The following is a 22,529-nucleotide window of genomic DNA, read 5'->3' as shown; positions in this document are numbered from 1 at the left end:
CACACGGGTGTATTTATCATGGTATATGTCAAGTCATAAAGAATTGTAAAAAATGGGTTTAATATAGTATGTAAGGTAAACAAAACACCACAACCCTCTTGAAAATTTACACAACTCAATTGCACCTATTAATAGTGCAATGAGTTTGGCGCACACACACAGAGTCACAAATAATCGGAGATGTCAAGGATTACCTAAACACGATCTTTTAGGGTAGAGAGGTAGGCATTTCAAAGCCCCTACCCTGTCATCATTATAATACTTTTTTCATTATTAAAATATTAAAATATTAAATTCAATTCACCGTGAATTGTTAATTATCCACTTTATAAGTTTATTATGGAGGCACTATCCATGCTTGCACACTATAAGAGAAAATTTATCCACACTAAGAGTCCACCATTAAATGTAATTAAAACATGCACAAATTAATAACTTATAAGATTAAGATAGTTCACCAATTAATTAAAATAATATTCACTAATTAATGATTTTCTACCCTCTCACCTACTACAATTAATAATATATATAAAATTTATTTTCTATATTCTTCCCTATTACTATCTTCCATATAAGCGGTTGTCATAAGAAACTGCCAAATTACACACAAGATCTAGATGCTCCTTTAATGAATATCTCTGTGGCAGTAAATAGAAACGAATTAGGCTTACCCCCTAGCGTCCACTTCTTAATGTTTATTATTAATGATCCATTCCTAGTCCGAGTATCATTTGTAACCATTGGTAACTAATGCAGCAGATATGTGTGATCTATAAGACATCCGGATATCGTGACCCGCAGGTGGAACGCATTCATATCAGGAAGTGTGCTGACAATGTGTTCAGCCCCCTCCCCCTGTAGTTCGCGCTGACACGCAAGTGGAGCACACATTAACCAGGAAGTACAAGCGCAGTGCCTACCCGGACGTTTGTAGTTTGCGCTGACACACAAGTGGAGCGCACATCAACTAGGAAGTACTAGCGCAGTGCCTACCCGGATGTTTGCCTTGACACGCATTTGGAACGCACGCGGGGCAATTAGGCATCTAATAGGATAATAACCACTGCCCCCCTATATCTAAATGCTAGTATCAACTGACACTTGTCATCAGTATTAATATATATTGTTAGGATGGACGCTGTCCACTTTAATTAAGACTTATTCACGTAGTTTGCCACTTCTGACACACGGAAGTGATGTCATTGCTTCTGGGCTTATAAGGCAGCCAGGTTAGCAGCTGGTTGTATCGGCAGACAGATCATTACAGAACTTCTCATTCAGATCAGGTAAGAGGAGGTGGTGTGCTGTTTTACCATTGTTACTATGCTACTAGAATTTGTGTTAATCATTTGCATTGAACCCATTTTGGTAGTGTCTGACTTGCTTGTCACAGATGTACTGTGAATTGTTTCCATTTGTTTATAGTAACAATGTTTAGGCACTTATGTACAGTTATGATACTGTTTTTAGCCTTGTTCAGAAGTCTATTGGATTTACACATAGAGCCTACCGTAGATAAGGAAAAGCTGCTTATATACACTTCTGTAAAGACTATTATACTTTCTGCTATAGCCACACAAATGGCAATTAGCCTAGATATCTTATTGCGACATGGGTACTGTACTAATCCAAGAAAAGACAGGCTGCTTATTTACATTGGTTTATAGTAGTAACATTCTTTGTATTATTTTATTAAAGGGCTATTAGCCTGTTTATTATATAATTGTGCCTTAAGGTTGGATTGATTAGGATTCCCTTTAGACAATTGAGATTGACTATTGATGCTTACCTTCACAACGTAAATTGACCTAATTGGATACAATTTAAATTATTCACAGAAACTGAATTTTCTGTTCTGCTTTCAACGTGTGTTTTATTTTACATCGGATTATTAGGTATGTACACGTCTCAAATATATCTCACTGGCATATAGTTATTGGTATATTAACAATGGCCGCCATATATTTAATACCTATTGTTTCCAGATATTGCAGACCCTAATTGCCAGACCGGGCCAAACATTGAATTAACCTGGCTGACAACCCCTTACAATGGGATGGTCCCATTTTTGTTAGTCTGAATGCTGCATCTAATCTGAAGACTCATAAAAATTGTGGACTCACCGTGGTTACTCTAACCCTATAAAGGGACTATCCTGGTATGTGAATCATAAAACTTCATCTAGCTCTAAATAGGTTTTAAATAAAAAAACCTTATTCACTATACAATTTTCCCATAACTATTAGGTAATCATCTTATTGAAGAGAAGGCTATTATAGCCACCACACCATTAAAGAAACTATTTGCCAGTTTCTATCTTTTAGGTATGTCAACCTTTCATATTACCTATTCATGTATTTAGTAAGTAAAAATCTATACATTTATGTAAAAATGGATTTTTTGTCCCCCAGATATTTGATACTCACCCTTGTGAGGGAGGTCATTACAACCTACGTAATCCTGGAACTTAACAAGCTGGTATAAGCGGTGTCTAATTATTTTTGGTATGTCCCTTATCCTCCAAACCATCCCACTTCATTAATATATAATGTATACAAATTCTTTTCAACACATGGTTCCCCTACAGATCTTTGAAGTCGGTCCCTTGGAGGGAGTTGATTACCGTTTACACATATCTGAGGAAATATACGCTAGTGTAAGCGTTCTAATATCATAATGGTATGTTCAATACCCTTCAATTTATCCTCAATTACAGTTTTCATCATGTGCCCTCTTTATGCAATTATGCACTTGACTTTTTTCTGTGCTCGTTCTCTTAAGTTACATTAATTTTAATTTTAAGGACCAATAGGTCCACCTGTTCTTAATAATATTTAAACTAACATCAATTTTATAAAATGTATGTATAAAATGTGTATGTCTAATATTGTATGTTCGAAATGTGTATATATTTTTTGTATATGTATTGAAATATCAGTATGTAATGTACCACCACTACTATTTTTTACCACCTGCAGTACTAAACCCCTGATGAAGTCTTTTTCAAGACGAAACGCGTCGGGTTACTTGCATTTCCGAAAAGGATACCAATTCCAGATGTGGTTCTGAAAAAAATCATTTAATAAAAAGCACACTGGTTTTATAAATATTTGTACTGTGTTGTATTTTAACAAACTATTGGTGGAATTTCCATTTGGTGGTTTAAAGCGCTCTCTATACCTCTATTCTTCCCATATATATATATATATATATATATATATACACAATGGGCATCAGGTCGGCACTCCACAAACAAAATATTGTCAGACTCCGGTGCCAGGTCCATAAAGGGAACGTATACAGCACTTACCCCCCACACAAGGTGAAGAAGAATCCAGACCGGCACTCAGCAATAATGAAGAAAGAGGATTTTTATTCCATATTACGCATACATACAGCAGCTGCACCCGACAGCCGTTTCAACTGGACCTAGCCAGTTTTCCTCAGGGGTGAATGTACACAGCATCTCGTGTGCTTTTTAAGTGCACAAATTGCGCCAACAATATTCAAAAACTGACCAGCTGACAGTAGCCTTCTTCTGGCCGTCTGACAGGTGGGCAGGTGTTGGTGCGTCATGGGAATTCCCGGGGCGGGTCTAAGCGCGTCACTCGGTGAAGCCTCCGGCTTTCCGATAGCGCTGAGAGTCTCCGCTGCTGTGTAACAGAGCAAGCTGTACTGTAGGCAGCTAGAAGGGAGCAACCTAAGGGGGCGGTGTGAGTAGTGTGATGGTGTGAAATGGCTGAACACTCCGTGATGCTGTGAAAAGCTCCGTAAGTTGCTAGTAACCATGGTGATCATGTGGGATGTCCGTGATGGACATAGCATGTAATTACCAGAGCGGGGAAGTGTTAGACATATCGCCAGAGGGAAATTACTGTTCAGTTGTCACAACGTTCAGATGGAAGTACACTGTATAAGGTAAAACACATCGTCCGGACACACGGCGGTGCCCAATGATTCAATAAACATACCAAGTGTCACACACTTCAGTGCATAAAGAGCATGCATTTATGTCGACACTCGGCTGTGTCGATTCAATAGAAAACATTAACTGAAATGCTGCACACGGCGGTGCCTATGATAACCCATCAGAGCACATTATCAAAGAATATATTATCTGGCAATATGTAAAGACATATACACGCTCGGCGGCGTTATAGGTGTTGGAAACTGGTCCCCAAAACACCCAACTCGTGCTTCATATGGCATCATTCATTGGCTAGCAGTAGTGCAACTTTATACATCCAGATCAGCATCGTTCAGTGAGGTTCGTGAGCAAAAAAACAGGAGAGTGATAAAGTTAAAGAATGGGTATGTCATAAGAAGCAACTCATTTTAAAGTCTTCGTTTAGACCTCCAGGTGCCAGTGTGTTTAGCCTGTAGATCCATTGTAGCTCTCGTTGTAGGAGCATCTTGTCCCTGTCTCCACCTCTCTTCAGGGGTGGGATATGGTCCACAATGGCACATCTGAGTTGGTTCACTGTGTGTGATTTTTCTTGAAAATGTTTAGCCACAGGAAGGCTTTTCAGTTCACTGTCGGTGCTAAGACACAAATTGCCTTTTTTGATAGATGACCTGTGCTGGCTTAGTCTTTCTTTCAACATTCTTGACGTATTGCCTACATATAGCAAATTGCACGGACATTGAAGCATGTATACAACAATTTTACTGTTGCAGTCAAGGTGGAACCTGTTGATATAGTTGATGTCACTTCTGGGGTCAGTGAAAGTCGAGCCTGTCAATAGAAAAGGACAATTGGAGCACCCTCCACATTTGTAGGTGCCTTTCTTGCGGTGTAACCAGCTAGTTATTCCTGACTTCTTTTGTGTGGACTCCGTATTCACCAATAGGTCCTTGAGATTGGGGCCTCGTCTGTACGCAAACCTCGGGGGGGTGCTTGATCTCCGCCGATAGGGTCGGGTCAGTCGTGAGTAAGTGCCCATGTTCAGTGTTAGCTGACTTTGTTCGGGACTGGAGCAGTGTACTGCGGTCGAGGGCAGATACCCTCTGTTGTGCTGCCTTCACATCCCTTTTATCGTAGCCTCTCTCAAGGAATTATATTTTCATTTTCTCGAGTGCCGCTGTTATCTCATCTGGATCTGATGTGGTTTGTACCACTCTCAGTAGCTGGGAGTAAGGTAAGCCCTTTTTAAGGGGCTCAGGATGATAGCTGTCCGTGTGTAGTAATGTATTTTTATCTGAATCTTTGGTGCATATTTTGGTAGAGATTTTAGTTCCATTGAGGGTTAAGGTTGTATCCAAAAAGTTAATCATCTTGTTGTTGAATGTGATTGTAAACCGGATCGTCCCTGGTATTCTGATTAGATGGTCTACGAAGTCCAGGAGTCTCTTCTCACCCCCTATCCAGAGGAAAAATAGGTTGTCTATATAGCGAACATACATTTGTATATCTTGACCATACGTTTCATTCCCCGTGATGTGTCTGTGCTCATAGTCGGCCATGAAGATGTTGGTGTAGGATAGGGCCATGTTGGACCCCATCGCCGTCCCCTGCTTCTGTAGGTAAAATCTGTTTTCGAACAAAAAGTAATTTTTAGTAAGGATTGTTTCCATAAGAAGTAGGAGGTATTCGATGGGTGGTCCTGTGTAGTCGTCACAAGTGGACAGTTTCTCCCGATATGCCGGAATCCCTTGTGCATGCGGTATATTTGTATATAAGCTCGAGACATCTAATGTAACCATTAGTGTCTCAGGTTGAACATGTCCAATTCCCTCAATTTTCCGTAGAAAGTCTGGGGTATCTGCAATGAAACTAACTGGTTTCTTAACCACCGGTTGTAGGTGAAGATCTACGTACTGCGAGAGGGGCTGGCATAGCGAGCCTCTCGCCGATATGATCGGCCTTCCCGGTGGTGCAATCAGGGATTTGTGTACCTTCGGGAGAGTGTACAATATTGGGATTTTTTGATGGTGTTGGATGAGAAAATCGGCTGTTTCTTTCAGGATGTAATTGTTATTTCTACCTAGTAGTATGATTTGATCAATTGCTTTCTTGTATTGCCAGGTTGGATCAAAGTCCAGTTTTTCGTAGCAAGTGTCATTGGAGAGTTGTGATAAAGCCTCTGAGGTATAGTACTCACGGTCCAGGAGTACAATGCCCCCTCCTTTATCGGCTGCTCTGATGATCAATTCATTATCATTGGCTAGGCTCTTAATTGCATCCTTTTCTTCTCTGGAGATATTGTGATGGGCGATCTTTTGGTCCTGTATGAATGGATTGGTATCTCTTTTGAGTACCCTCAGAAATGTGTTTATAGATGGATTCAGTGTGGGGGGATCAAATGTGCTTTTACGTTTTGGTGCTTGTAGTTGTCCAGTCGTGACGGTCATCATCAAAGGTGGTTGTGGGTTCTTTATAAAATAGTCTCTCAGGCGTAGCTGGCGTCCAAGTTTGAACATGTCTACCTGCCACTTGAATGGGTCTTGCTTCAAGGTGGGGACTAATGACAGCCCTCGGTGGAGGAGGGAACTTTCAGCCGCTGTTAGGGGATGCTTGGAAAGATTGAACACAACCGTCCCTATGTTGCTTTTTGTGTTTTTCGTTTTTTTTTTCTCCCACCTCTACGGGTGGGTATAAGGGTTTTTTTGGCGGTTTTCTACTACGGTCTGACCATGCCAAATATCCTGTTTCCCCAGTGCTTGTTGTTGGAGCGTCTGAGTCGCTCGCTGAGGTATGACTGTCGAGATCCGTGAAATGTGCAGGTTGCCGTCTTCCTGGACCACGCCGGAATTGTGGTCGGGCTCTCCTAGTCTCTACCCTTGAAAACTATGGACAGACTCGATTATCTTTGTAGTCAAGGCGTACCTGCTTATATTTATTTTTCTTAAATTTAAGAAGATTCTCTTTGAACCTCTCTATGTCCTTATTGAGTTTTGTTAATAAGCCTTTTGACGGATCCTCAATCTCCTTGTATGGTTCAGTCTCCTCAAGCTTTGCGATCTCAGCCTTGATAATCTCCAAGTCGGCTCCTGTCTGCTCAAAGACCAGCAGCATCAGGTCCTGAGAACACTTGTTCAAAATACTGCACCATTTGATGCAGAATTCCGTATTATGCCTGCCCAGAGTGGGTTGATTATGGATACGGAAACCTCTGGGTATGAGGGATTCCTTGTAGTGCTGTGACAATGTCAGTCCGTGTAGTTGTAGCTAAACTTCACGTTTTTTGAGTCTAAGTAGGTCTTGGTATTCTTCTTCAGGGGTATCCCTGTTGAAGGCTAGCATATCGGTATCTGCAAAGAGAATTCGTTCAGCATCCGTGGCATTATAATTTAAGGTGGAGGCGGTCTCTCTGTGTGTACTCTGAGACATTGGGTCCTGCACCAGTGTGACTGAAATACTCCTTAGAGCTGGGATATACAGTGAGGTGTAGCACTGCACTGTGTTTTAAGGACAAAAAAACAGAAAAAAATATATATATGTATATATATGTAGAAATAGCACAGATCACGATTATATATATATATATCACGATTATATAATGTATGTTGGAAAATGTATGAAATTAGTATTATGCTTGTTTCCCATGTCCCCTCCCCTTATATCCATCCTTATTAATTGAGGATTTTACAAAGGGCTATAATAGTCACACGTATCCATTAAGCAGCCTCGGTTGGATTTGGACTATTAATAACAATAACATCTGCGTAGGTGAACCTGGGAAGGGGAGGCATCAAGGTAGTAAATGAAGCCAAGAAATTGAAGTAATTCAGAATGAGTAGAACTGCAGTAAACGTCTGTAGGATGTGGGTGATAGACTAGGCCAGGGGTGGGTGGGACTGGGGGAGGGTGGGTGGGTGGGCAAGGGTGTGTAATATATTGATGTAAAATAATATTTAATGGAATTTGTGTCTGTTTTGTGATTTGTAATGTTGTGTAATTTTAAAAAAATGTATAAATAAAGACTCAATTTAAAAAAAAGAATATAATAGGGCACTACTTTTAATTATAACCTAGAAGACCACTATATAAAAAATTGAGTATTTTTGTACTTTATAGTACTTCTGTTATCACATCTTATTTTAATACTGCATGGGAGAGAGCTAGGTTTATTTTTATGGTAATTACAGTCATCTCGAATCCACTGGCAGATCTTAAGAATCTGCTGATGGATTGGCCAATTAAAAACCTTCCAAACCTGAATAGTACAGGTTGAGTATCCCTTATCGAAATATCCATTATCCAAATTAATCAGAAAACCATACATTCTAGAAAGTGAAGAATATATATATATTTGTTTGCTAAAAGTACTACTGGGGACATCTGTAACAGCACTACTGGGGACATAATATGTAACTGGCACTACCGGGGACATCTGTAACATCACTACTGATTTCATGTTTTGAAACCTTGTTTTATGCACAAATAAAATATATTTGTGTGTATTTCATATCTTCGATGTGTTTGTACAACATAAATGCAAGATACCTCAAAATACCTCATTGAAATATAAAAATATTTAGAAATACTGAATAATCCATTATCCAAAATTCTACCGATCCCAAGCATTTTGGATAAGGGATACTCAACATTATTATTATTATTATTATTATTATTATTATTATTATTATTATTATTATTATTATTATTATTATTATTATTATTTACCTTTAGTGTTCTCCTAAATGCTCTTTGTATGTTAAGTTTAATTCCAGAATGTGGTTGTCATGCATAATATTTTATCCTCTAAACCAGGCATGTCCAAACTGTGGCCCTCAAGCTGTTGTGAAACTGCACATCCCAGCATGCCTTGCTGTAGTTTTAGCATTTCCTAATAGCAAAACTCTGGCAAGGCATGATGGGACTTGTAGTTTAACATCAGCTGGAGGGATAATTATTTAGTGATATCAAAAATTCTGAGTATGTATTTAAAAAATGCTATTTTGGATGCACTGTAATTTAGGGCCTTATTTTGGTTCATTCTTTCTGACATAATCCGTCTTAGATGGACAAAACCATGTGCACTGCAGGGGGGGCAGATGTAACATGTGCAGAGAGAATTAGATTTGGGTGAGTAATTTTGTTTCTGTGCAGGGAAAATACTGACTGCTTTATTTTTACACTGCAATATAGATCTCACTTTGAAGTAAAACCCCACCCAAATCTAATTCTCTCTGCACAAGTAACACCTGCCTCACCTGCAGTGCTCATGGTTTTGCCCGTCTAAGAAGGATTTTGTCAGAAAGAATGAACCAAAATAAGGCCCTTAGTCTCTGGTTCATTTGGACACCAAGGATAAAACATTTTTTGTCACACTGCAATTTACTAAATACTGTGGCATATTAGTGGTATTTTGACTCACATTTACAGATTTAAAGGTTTCTTTATTAAATAATCGGTTTGTCAAAGTCACCGATCATCCCTGTTACTTAAATAATTCCTAATAAAATTCTAATAAAACTTAAATAAAGAAGCATCCCTGTTACTTAAATAATTCAGTGTATTCTGGCCTATTAGCTACAGTAAACTGTACATTAAATAATTGTAACGTCTCCTTGAATAATGTAACGTCTCCTTGAAAAAATAACACTGGTCAACAACATTTTTGGTGCATTAACACAAATGTTGGTTTCAAATATGAAGTTAGTTTGTTTTTCTCTGTAAGCTACAGAGTTTTTACAATTCAGTATTTAAACTTTTTATCTTAATGTTTATTTTTTCAAATTGCAATTCAAGAATTTCAAGTTGCATACTACTTGGATTTATTGTCTGCAAAGATATTCTCCATGTATTCACAAAAATGTGTAGGGGAATCACAATTTGCAGAAAAGATAGAAAATACAGTAAATTAAAAGCACTTGTGTAGAATATTAAAAACAGTATTTATTCAGTATAGTAAAACATGAGTATAAATGTTATGCAGCAGATGAAGCACAATATTGATATGAATGGCATGCCTTGTTGAAATGGGTTTAATTCAAGCAAAACATTGTATTTGTAGCTCTTGCATTTCTGTACTTGCTCAGGACAGTCTCGTTTCATGCCCCAGCAGTTGTCTGCCATGGTGTTCTTTCGCCAATGACCCTGATAATGCTGTTCCATCATCAGCAGGTCTTCTTGAAAGCGTTCATCACTAATGGTCCCAAGGTTCCTGGGAAACTGATTGAGGTGATTACCTTTATATTAATTTGCTACAAGATCACTAAAAGCCAACAACACTCTTTTAACCAAAACATCATAGCTGCTTTTTTGTTACCAAGAAAGTTTTGTTCCACAAAATATAGCCATGCTGCCTTCTTCTTGCTATTCATTTTCCTCACAAATTTCTCATCACATACAAGGGCATGAGTTTCATTCAACACACCTGGGGTGACATTTAATGAGATACGAAAATGTGATTTTTGCGATTTTATGGCAAAAAACGGCTGAAATCGCACGGTTTCCCGAAATCACATACTTAATGAGATGCAAAAAGTGCCAAAAAATGTGCTTTCATTCCTATTTAATGTCTCATCTGAGAGGTAAGAAACTGTTTGCTACATTTCACTTTGCACTTAAGTCATTTATGTATGACCTTATGAAAAGACATCCACGTCTTGAAACGTTGTCATGTGGATTATAACAATGCTGTGAAAAATATTCACTATAATATACAAGCACCTTTAAAAAAATCAGTTTGAGTGCCGCCTCTTATCTCATGCTGTGCTGGTAAGGTTACGTGTGAGAGACTGCATATATCTATATATACAGATGGGGCAGGTCCCATCTTGGCAGGGGATGGCGCTGGCGTCGCCAGCCGCCATCCCCCGCCAGCGTCCCCTTCCGACGACGCTTCCATTCGTTCCCCCGGGTCCCCACCGCCTGCCCGCATCCCCCCTAACCCCCCCTAACCCTGTCCGTCTCCCTGAGGCGGAGACGGACAGGGTTTCCGTCGCGCTGGCGACGGAGACTGAGACGCACGCGCGTCTCAGTGTATTCGCTGGTGCAGCTGCTGGCGGGTCGCCAGCGCAGACGTTCTGGCGATCCGCCAGCCAGGATGGGACCTGCCCCATCTGTATACATATGTGGCTATGGCACCCAAAAGATAATCTCATCGTGAGGTGTGCGGATTTTCCAATTGCCTGTATGTGTATATATATATATATATATATATATATATGTAAAAGATACCCAGCGCACAAGTCCTTTAGTATTAGACAATGTAGTCCACAATGATATCCACCATGTGTGCAATTTCTTTCACGAATCCTACCAAAGATCCAGGGGTAGACACTTGCAAAAAAGATAGAGAGAAACGCACCAATGAGCCAAATATAAACAACACTTTTACTTGTTTTTATGCTCACATACATAGAGGTTTAAAATCATATGTTTGCCAGCCACATGAAACATCCAATCTCAGCACAAGATGATCTACGGTACATGCAGGAAAGGAAGCCGATCAGCCGCCGACCAAGGACCACGGACTCAGCGCTCACCGCTCACTGGACACAACCGCACGTGCAGGATTCACCGGAGGACAAAGGACGTCTCCACGTCGGACCAAGTAAGCCACGCCCAACGCGTTTCGTCACCAGGAAGGACTTCGTCAGGGGGTGTGGTTATCCCAGGTAAGTATCAGATATATATAGTACTCTCAATATTCCTTTTCAGGTGTGATCGGTTCAACTAATTTATACAGACTAATTGGTTCTGGCAAGCATAGACATTATATACATACAATAATAAAACAAATATTTTCACAAATAAGTTGCCGCCTCACATTAAAAACATATGGTCATGCGAAAAATGGACAATTAATGAAATAATTATTTTTTATATAAAAAATACATAAAAAACTACCTCTATAAAAAATACTTTTGTTATTTAATGTCTAGCACTAAAAATCTACATTAATATGGCTCTGAGACCTTAAAAAATCACATATGATTTATATCAATGTCGGCGTCAACCTGTACAAATAAAAGAAACAGAACAATTTAAGAAAATTACGCAAAAAAATATAATAAATTTATATCATCTTAATTGAAAACAATATATAACATTAGAAAAAATGTATGTGTGTATATATATATATATATATATATATATATATATATATATGTACAAAAAATAAAACATATATATATATATATATTTATAAAAAATAGAGAAATGGAAATAGCAGCATATAATCAGAGAATAAAAACCGTTTATGTATACGTTGTTATGAATGGCAAATAATGCAAGGAAATATGCAGGAAAAATATATGCAAGGAATCATTTAAGTCACAGGCACCCAAAGTGCAAGACTGGCATCATTTCTGCACCATCGATGCGGGCTTGCCATCTCTTATAGGACCAATTGATAGAGCACAGCTCAACATTACCATCCGGACCAAGAGACAGCCGCACACACGCACCAATTCATTACAGAAAAGGCGTGATGTCACAGCCTTCATTTAAACCCTGCAGGGACATGGTTCCCAATGTATAGATCCAAAAATGTCTCCCTCTTACTCAATTTATTCAAAATATTGCCATATATATATATATATATATATATATATATATATAAGTATCGGTCAGTCCGGCACTCTCCCTGGGGGTGTTTAGCTGCCCCGGTGCCCTCTCGTGAAGGTACACCTTGACAAAGGGGTTTTCTAACCCCGACCCAAAAGCACACTGAGTGCCTCTGCTTGTTTAGTGGATTATCTTTATATATATATATATATATATATATATATATATATATATATATATATATATATATATATATATATACAATCCAGCAGACCGGCACCCTCCTTCACTGGTAATTGCCGCGGTGCTAGGAAACACAATGTAATATAACGAATCCAACAACCTGCACCCACGGACTTGCTTCAGAAAGAACGACTCATACCAAACAGGCTCAAGTGGACAAGCTTTCGGGCTTTATTGCCCTTCGTATGCTGCTGACCTGACGAAGGGCAATAAAGCCCGAAAGCTTGTCCACTTGAGCCTGTTTGGTATGAGTCGTTCTTTCTGAAGCAAGTCCGTGGGTGCAGGTTGTTGGATTCGTTATGTATATATATATATATATATATATATATATATATATATATATATATATATATATGAGCTGATATTGAGCTGATATTGCTACTATGTCCTCATCTTGTGTCTACGATGTATGTTGTATGTTCCTTTTATTAACACCTTGTACACGTATATAAATTTCCACAATGTTGATACATGTCACATTTTACAGACCTTGCAAATATTTTTATTGCAATCACATTCGTTTTCCATTCATGCATTTATATATGTGTATTCGTGTCATTATAGACAATGACCAATCAGGCTGCGGCTAGCTGGTCCCAATGAGACTCCGGCATCAACACACCCTCCCCCATCTCTTATAGAGGGTCTCCATGGAGACCAACAAGCTAGCTGTTCACGGTGCGTTCCAGACACAGGATATCCACCCTATAGCGCTTCCTGCGTCCTTACTTCCGGGTCCCCGGCACCAGCACGCCAAACAGCGTGATTCGTCTCTTTCTCACACTTTGTTATTTAAGGAAAGCACCTTTCACTATGTTTTGTTACTGCACTTACACCTTGACAAAGGGGTGAATGATACCCCGAAACGTTGGTATGTTTTGCTGAAATACACCTTTTGAAAATCCTCAGAGTGCCGCTGTCTGCGTCTCCTTTCATCTTTATCCATCTGTTCCGGAGGGCACCGGGGCATTACTTACCACGCTGAGGGAGTGCCAGGCCGACCACTGTACCATATATATATATATATATATATATATATATGGAGAGATCCCCTATCTGCGCTCAAAGGAATTGTAGCAGCACCTCTTAGAGATCCTCTGTTAGACAGGATCAGAAAGACAGATATGAGAAAAAGTGGAGTTTCAGAGGGTGCTGAGATGGTGAAATGACTTTAATTCACATACATCATTTAATATATAAAATTAATAAAAATATCACATAAAAAAACACCTATCAAGGTGTAACAATGTACATATAATATTATTTCAAGTACATAAAGGAATACTGTCAAAAGAAAAAAGAAACAATGGAGGTGGATTTGGAAATGGCAGCTTTAGAGAAAAAAGTAGATCCCTTTAAAGATTTGAAAGAATATAAGAGTTTAAAAAAGCAAGTGATATTAAAATCAATAAAATTGAGGAAGAAGTGATTGAAATAAAAGTAAAAAAATTTAAGAGGGATCACATGGATTACCGTAATGGGAATGTTAGAAAATGGCCGCAGATGATGCGACCTAGAGAAAATAATACTAATTGGAAAAACCAAGCGAGTAATAATGAGTGGAAAAAACCTTATAGATCATTCCAAAATGAGAATAGACACGATAGGTTTAAAACCAATGTTTATGATAACAAGCAGGATAGATTTAATGTATCAACATCTAATAGATTTCAACATTTTGAGACCCCCCCTAGACAAAATTTTAAATGGGATTTTTTAGACCGGCCCACCTGGAGGGACAGAGAGAATCCAGATTTGAAAATGATAGAAAGTCCGTCACAAAATCTAAAAAGAAAACAAAACCCACAAGACATGGAAAGAGGGGTGGAAAGAGGGTACAAAATGAGAAAACAGAATGTCTAAACTCTGGTATCTTTAATTTATCGGACCATGTTTTGAGTAGTAGTGAAAATGTATTATTGTCCAAGGGATTATCCTTTGCTCCTGCAAAGAAGCCCGAAGGTTTTCAGTTATTCATAGATGCTACCAAATTTACTAGGACTTTGACTTTAAAGAGACATTTCTCTAAAACGTCCAATGTATCCAGTACTAGAAATGATTTGAGTGAAAATATCACGGGTTTCAAACCCAAATCAACCTTTTATCCCGTGGAATCCCGGGGTAATTTTATTGATACTTTCTCTAATCTAATAAAACAAGATTTCGATACATTGTGTAAAGAAAATGGCGACAGTAACTTTAAAAATAATTTATCTAGAGCTGAACATCTTGCCATACGTAAACTTGAAAAAAATAAAAATCTGACTATAAAGCAGGCAGATAAGGGAGGAGGAATTGTAGTGCTTAATAGGAAAGATTTTTTGGAGGAATCATACAGATTGTTAAATGATGTAACCACATATAAAAAATTAGATAATGATCCGACTTGTGAAATAGTAGAGAAAATAAGAATTATGATGGAATTGGGAGTAAGTACAAAATGTTTATCTGAAAAAGACGCCCAATATATTGCTATAATGCATCCTTCAGTGGCGATATTTTATTATTTACCAAAGGTGCATAAGCGCCTAGAAAAACCGCCTGGTCGACCTATAGTCGCCGGCATTGGATCAGCGACGTCGGCATTATCAGAATTTATAGATCTCATATACGCAAATATGTGTTAAATCTTCTAAACAATCAATTAATATACACTTCAGCGCTACTCCATAGATGTTAACCCTGTGTGTAGGTTCACTCCCGGACTTTCCTGGTGTTCTCTGTATTTCTATATACCCTCTAAAGGACACCTACTGACCTTGAAATAGGTCCCTATGTGCCCATAAAGGTTTCTTTCTCCTTGACAGGTAAGTGGTACTCCCAACTTGCAATGAACCTGAGTGAGCAACTTTTACTGACCTTATGTTAAGGCCCTATGTTCACATAAAGGTATCTCTGTCCCACTGGTCCCACAAATGGTCTGTGTAGGCTTCCCTTCAAATATGACAAGGATAATCACTGGATACCACACTCACCTCAAAACGAGGCCCTATATTCATAGAAAGGTATCTTTTATACGTCCACATCCGATCCTCTCCAGACAATGACACTCGGATACCACCGTATCAGTGTAAAATTTAATCCAGGACGTATACAATAAAACATACAATAAAAAATACAATTAAAAATACACACAGCCTCAGGTGAGCCCAGAAATACTCTCTCCCTATATCCGGATACAAGGAGGAGCAATACCAGATAAAAAATGGTAAAGGGTCTCACCTATGCTGTGGATTCAGTCCTCTCACCAACGCGTTTCAGGCTTGAAATCAGCCCTTTTTCAAGGTGTGAGGAGTGTGGGGATAGAAGGATATTTATACCCTCTAAACAATTAGACATATAGAAAACCCGGCCTGGGGTTGTAATTACCCCCTCCGGTATTCACCTAAATTCCTCGCTAATACAACATTTTTGCCTCTCTATACACCTAAACATATTCACCGCTAGAGTCATACATGCCAGGAACAGATAAAGAGGAGAGTATATCGCGGGAAATAACATGCATTTGTCCATATGTATGTAAATCCGGGGGTCCCGGTTTTCTTTTTCACTGCGCCTCCGTTGTGCCGATCAGCTGACCGGGAAGCCTGCGAATCCGGAAGTGCGTCACCGCACTTCCGCTTCTGTCATATAGCGTCCCTTCCTGGTGTTTGGAACGCATCCTCCCGGAGTTCCGGTATTATGCAGCGGGGGGCGCCATTTTGTGTGTGGTTTTTCTTGGCATTTAATACCCCTTCAATACGTTTCCATATATGCGTCTTCTCCCTTACGCCATATTGGAGATTCCTCCATTCCATATATCGAAAAGAATTGACCACAAAACAACATACAAAACAAATATTAGTGTTGTATATCAATCATCTTAGTTTTGGTGTTAACAACGGGAGGGTTATTGCGATTATATAGAAAAACATCCATATCTACATTGTTTATATATATACAATCTATTTTTCAGTTAAAAAGGGGTCGGTATCAAAACACAAATCTTAAAATACTATGCTAAAAGTACTCTGCAAATGCTTATAAAAACATATAAAAAGCATATAAAGACATTCATAAAAAACATTTTAGTTCGAACCCAATATTTAAACCTCGAGGTTCAATGGTTTTGTGTGAGTATATTTTTTTCATTTCCAGACATGCCAATCTTTTTTCTTTGTCATTAACCCTCCAGTTATCTTTGATTACATTGATACCACAAAAGGATATACAGATGGGGCAGGTTCCATCCTGGCTGGCGGATCGCCAGAACGTCTGCGCTGGTGACCCGCCAGCAGCCGCGCCAGCGAATACACTGAGACGCGCGTGCGTCTCACGCGCACGCGCGGCTCAGTCTCCGTCGCCAGCACGACGGAAACCCTGTCCGTCTCCGCCTCAGGGAGACGGACAGGGTTAGGGGGGGTTAGGGGGGGATGCGGGCAGCCGGCGGGGACCCCGGGTTACCGCCGGCAAGCCGGCGGGGACCCGGGGGAACGGATGGAAGGGCCGTCGGAAGAGGACGCGCGCGCCTCTCGTGCGCGCGCGTCCCCTTCTCACCATCGCCATGGCGCTGGCGGGGGATGGCGGCTGGCGCCATCCCCTGCCAAGATGGGACCTACCCCATCTGTAAGGTGTTTGGTATCCATATTGTGTGTTCTCTTAAAATGGGCCGAGACATTATGGGTATACACCCCTTTCTTTATATTTCTAACATGCTCGGCAAGGCGAGTTTTTAACATTCTTGTAGTTTTACCTATATACTGTTTCTGGCACGAGCATTCAATTAGATATATACAGAACTTGCTACTGCACGTAATAAAATCATCGATTGGAAACCATTCATCCGTTTGCGATACTTTGTACTGGTTTATCGCTCCTCCTCCTCCTCCCTTACATACTCTGCATATAGAACAGGTCCCACACCTATAGAAGCCTTTTGACTCAATATGATTGTATGGGGAGGGGGTATTGATTGCACTTTTTACAATCAGGCTTTTTAAGTTATTTGCCTTTCTATATATAAACTGTGGGTTTTCACTCAAATATCTTTTTAACATGGGGTCCCCCTTGAGGATCCCCCAATGTTTTCTAATAATTTTTTATAACTTGTTTGGATTGACATGTATACCTAGTGATAAAGTTTACTCCATTTTTTTCTTTTAGAGGTTTAAGCGCCATCTGAGTTCCAACCTGATTTCTCTGTACCGATTGTCTGCCCTTATCTCTGGCTAATTCGATGGTCTCTTTTTTATATCCCTTACTTTTGAATTGATTTTCTAATTTGTTTGCATGGAACTCATACATCTCAACTTCTGTGCAATTTCTGCCAATTCTTTGAAATTGGCTGCTGGGAATACTTCGCAGCCAATTTGTGTGATGATTGCTACTGTAATTTATAAACGAATTACAGTCGGTTGCTTTTTCATAGTTCCTTGTTTTGACCATACAGTCTTCAATGTATATATGTAAGTCTAAGAAGTTAACATGGCTTGAGCTTATATCAAAAGTCAGCTTGATGTTCATGTTATTATTGTTTAATTCCTGGCAGAAACTTTCAAGGGATACATCGTCACCCCTCCAAACAAACATAATGTCGTCAATATATTGCTTCCAGGACACTAGACTGGCACCGTGCCTCGCATTGGCGAATATGTTATGCTCCTCCCATCGTGCCATAAAAAGATTAGCATAGCTCGGTGCCAGTCTAGTGCCCATCCTCTCTATATTTTTTCTATTTTTTGGTTACGTGTGCTAGCTAATAGAGAGTGGGTGTGCGACTACACAGAATAATTTTTACTTCACCATGTTTGCCCACAAAGGACGGCGAAATGTGTATGTAAAAGAAACTTTTCAAAAAGAAAGTAGTGAAGAAGAGATTAGTGTGCTGGATGAGGATTTAGACACAGCAATGTGGAAATTAGAAAAAGCATTAATCCGTGAGGGGAAAATATGGTGGAAGTTAACCACACTGGAAACCTACTGTAAAGAAAAAATAGTCCCACGCGGATTAAGACTTGAAAAGGTACCATCTTTTGGGGGAGAATCAAAAGAGTTTATGGATAGATGGTTCCAAACTCTAGATCAGTGGTTCCCAACCTGGGGTACTAGTACCCCTGGGGGTACTCTGCATACCAGTTGGGGGTACTTGAAAATAATATTGGTAATGGCGGAAGATGAAAAAAAGTATTTCGATTGCAGAAGAATACCCATTGCCGTGGAGAAGAACCATGTTTTGTCACTTACGGTTCTGTCTTCAGCGTCATCAGCATCATCAGTGTCTCCTGGTGCTTTTGCCTGACCAGCAATCCATGGGGAGCTTCCCATGCTGCCCTCAGACATCAGCAATCACCTGCCCTGTGCTGACACAGGTGGAAGAAGCAGTGGCATTAATCCTACAGGTGTTAGTGGGAACCCTGGAGACAATACACAAACAGCGGCCAGACATGGAAGGGCACGATTAATGTCCGTTACTCCTTAATATAAGGATAGGCATACCGCTCACTTCCTCTACACTTGTAAGTTCTGTCTATATTTCAAATTGAGAGGGGGTACTCTTCAATAAAAAGCCTAATCAAGGGGTATGGGAGAGAAAAAAGGTTGGGAACCACTGCTCTAGATGATTGCTCCATAAAACTTATGCAGCTAATCATAGACCAGAAAGGTGAAGATTTACGTAAGGTGGAGGAAGACATAGCCATATACAAATCATTGATTGAACCATACTCCAAATCTAAGGAATATAAGGAATTGGAGGGGGCAGTCACTTCCAAAATAGAGAAAAATGAGAGGGAATTAATGTTAAAGAAAAAAAAGATAGACAATATAGATCTTTTTGGTCAGCAGAAGAAACTCATGCTGCATCCAATATAACTTATATATGATGCAACACAGCAGGTAATCTGCCCCAAAGACTATATCTTTTCCAACTTTGACTATCCTTCTCAATACATATCAAATATACAGTCTCAGTTACAATATAACTTTAAGTTCTCTAAACACCCTCTTTTGTTACACAATTGATATAGTGTATCTAACACCTAGCATACCAGACTGCATGTACATCTCAACTTATTAAAGTGGTAGAATTTCTTTACCCACATTGTTCAAATTTAAAATTAACATTTTTCCGCTAACACGGTTATTTTACCAGATTTATGCAACACACATTTCAGTAGAGCGTATGAAATGGTAGTTCAATAGTCTAAACACTGAATATCTTTCTATGTTATATGTGATGTATGTATTTTTATCCAATTTGAATAAAATATTTAAAATTCATAATTGATTTAGAAACTCTATGGGAGCACCACCAAATATGTTATATCACTTATGATAAATATATATAGCATGGATAGGGTTTCCATAGCAACTTGGACACACCCTCTGTCTCTTAGAAATTCTGGTCAATTGTAATTGTTTTCGTTTGCTTGTGCACAGTAACAACCCCTTTTTCTGTATCATGTAATTGATATGTCATTCCAATTCAGCTCAAAAAATGATTTTAGGGGTTGGCCTAGGCTTATTGTTGATTATGACACACATTTTTTCTCAGGGACACTTAAAGAACTGAATCTTTCCTTGCATATAGTCAGTGGCATCACTAGATCTGTGCAGACAGCACCAGGCGACACCATTCAAGGGAATTGCTCTTCAATTTTGGTGTCACACCCTGAGAAGATGTCACCATGCAGTGGTGACAGCGGTGATGGATGACACATGCATGCACTGCAGGGAGAGATTGGGGGCTGCTTAGCAGCTCTTGGAGAAGTAGGGAAAAAAAACAGCATTATGGGAATGGGGAGGGAAACACATCCATAGCACCAAAATGTCAAACACCAGGGGTCTTGGAATTTTAAGTCAGATAAGAACGATTTGTCCCATCTAGTCTTGCCCCTTCATTGCATACATACTGTAAGGCCACGTCACACACTGGGTGACACCAAATACAGTGACTCTGCTGCATATAATACAGCAATCTATTGCCATATTTCCTATACCCAACAAAAAATTATAATTCATACTGAATACAGAAACTTACTACAAGACAAAGTTTTTAATACTAAGGGAATAATTATGGTACTAAATTTAAAAAGATAAACTAACAAAGTTCCAAGGGGATTTTACGATGGGGATTTAGTGTATATAATGAATATTGCCATAAGTCTGAATACAATTATGCTAATTACCCTTCAGAAGTCAAAGGAGACCTTAAATACAGGTACATGTAAAAAAATAACCCACAGATATAAATATATTCACAGAACACAATATTTCTATGCAAAGCAAATCAGAATGTTCTTCTTTTCTACAAAAGATGGCATGGGGAATGTAGAAAAACCTATATGATTTATCAGACTATACTTTTGCAAGACGTTGTAATTTAATATTCACAATTCAGAAATAAATATATGTAGCTACATCTCGTCAGTGTATTAGAATATGCTTGATGAAAATCACACCAGGATTCTGGAAGTATGGATAACAGGGCTACAAATTCTGGAAGAGACAAGAGTATATCTCTTTACATTTGTCCTGATAATATACATCATGATACTAACAGGCAATATCCTGGTTATTTCTACGGTTGCATCTCAAACTCATCTTCACTCTCCAATGTATCTCTTCCTCTGCAGCTTATCTTTATCAGAAATTGTATTCACTACCAATCTTATCCCTGTATTTTTGCATGAGCTATGGAATGATGGTGCTGCTATGTATCTCAATGACTGTCTGGCACAGTTTTACGTGTGCGGATCTTTAGGCGCGACAGAGTGCTTTATCTTTGCATCCATGTCCTATGATCGTTACTTGGCTATTTGCAAACCACTGCATTATGTCTCTTTAATGAGCTTACAGTTTTGTAGGGAGCTGGTTCTGTGCTCATGGATGTGTGGGTTTGCTAGCATGTTAATAACACTAATTCTGGTTTCTCAGTTGGATTTTTGTGGACCCAAAGTCATCGATCATTTTTTTTGTGATTTTGCTCCGGTATTACAACTTTCTTGCTCAGACACAAATACTGTAAAGGTTGAGTTTTTCATGTTCTCATCTTCAGTGACATTAATTCCATTTGTGCTTGTTATAGGGTCTTATGTTCGTATTATTTGCACTATACTCAAGATCTCTTCATCCACGGGTAGAAGTAAAACATTTTCCACATGCAGCTCCCACTTGACTGTTGTAAGTACATACTACGGGACACTCATTAGTGTATATGTTTTGCCATCACAATATTTTTCAAGTACAGCTAACAAGGTATTATGTCTTATATACACAATGGTTACTCCTTTGCTAAACCCTGTCATATATAGCATAAGGAATAGGGAGATCAAAAACGGAATTCAGAAGATTTTTGGAAAAGCATCAAACAGACAAACACTTTGAGCTAACAAAGGTCATTTGTTCCCCTGATAAGATGGTTAAATTAAATGCAGATCCAATCTACAATCAACGATTGCATTACAAATATTTCATTTATTTTAGGGTCACATAATTGCCCAACGACTGTCTTAGCCCAGAAACTAAAGCTCTTTGTACTATGCACAATAATACATACATAAGAGTATTTTTTTTTGCAAAACAAAGCATCTTTTTGAAGCCAAAACCACCAAACACCTGCTAGGATTATCAAAGCTTTAATTATCAAAGCTTTCATTTTTCAATAGTAAAGGACAGAACCTACAGATAAGCTTTCTATATGTTTTGCCAACTGACAAAAATAGGCTGTCACTGCCCACATGGTTTGTTTCCCCTTTCTCCACCTGGAGGAAATGCAGCACCTGTAGTTACAGTACCTACAGACTTATCCATCCATGCCTATTCGCTCAGTCCACACTGCAAGTACAGG

At 39.0% G+C, this 22,529-nt stretch overlaps 1 protein-coding gene across 1 annotated transcript; it reads left to right on the top strand.

Moving 5' to 3' along the window:
* The first annotated feature begins 21,121 nt into the window (after positions 1-21,121).
* On the top strand, positions 21,122-22,066 carry LOC146081000 (olfactory receptor 11L1-like). The gene has a single exon (XM_083188849.1). It carries the CDS (start codon positions 21,122-21,124, stop codon positions 22,064-22,066), a length of 945 nt encoding a protein of 314 aa, XP_083044975.1.
* Positions 22,067-22,529: the final 463 nt, after the last annotated feature.

This window comes from Crinia signifera, chromosome 1, assembly GCF_055691185.1.
Source record: "Crinia signifera chromosome 1, ASM5569118v1, whole genome shotgun sequence".
NCBI lineage: Eukaryota > Metazoa > Chordata > Amphibia > Anura > Myobatrachidae > Crinia > Crinia signifera.
This window is presented reverse-complemented; position numbering and strand designations above follow the sequence as displayed.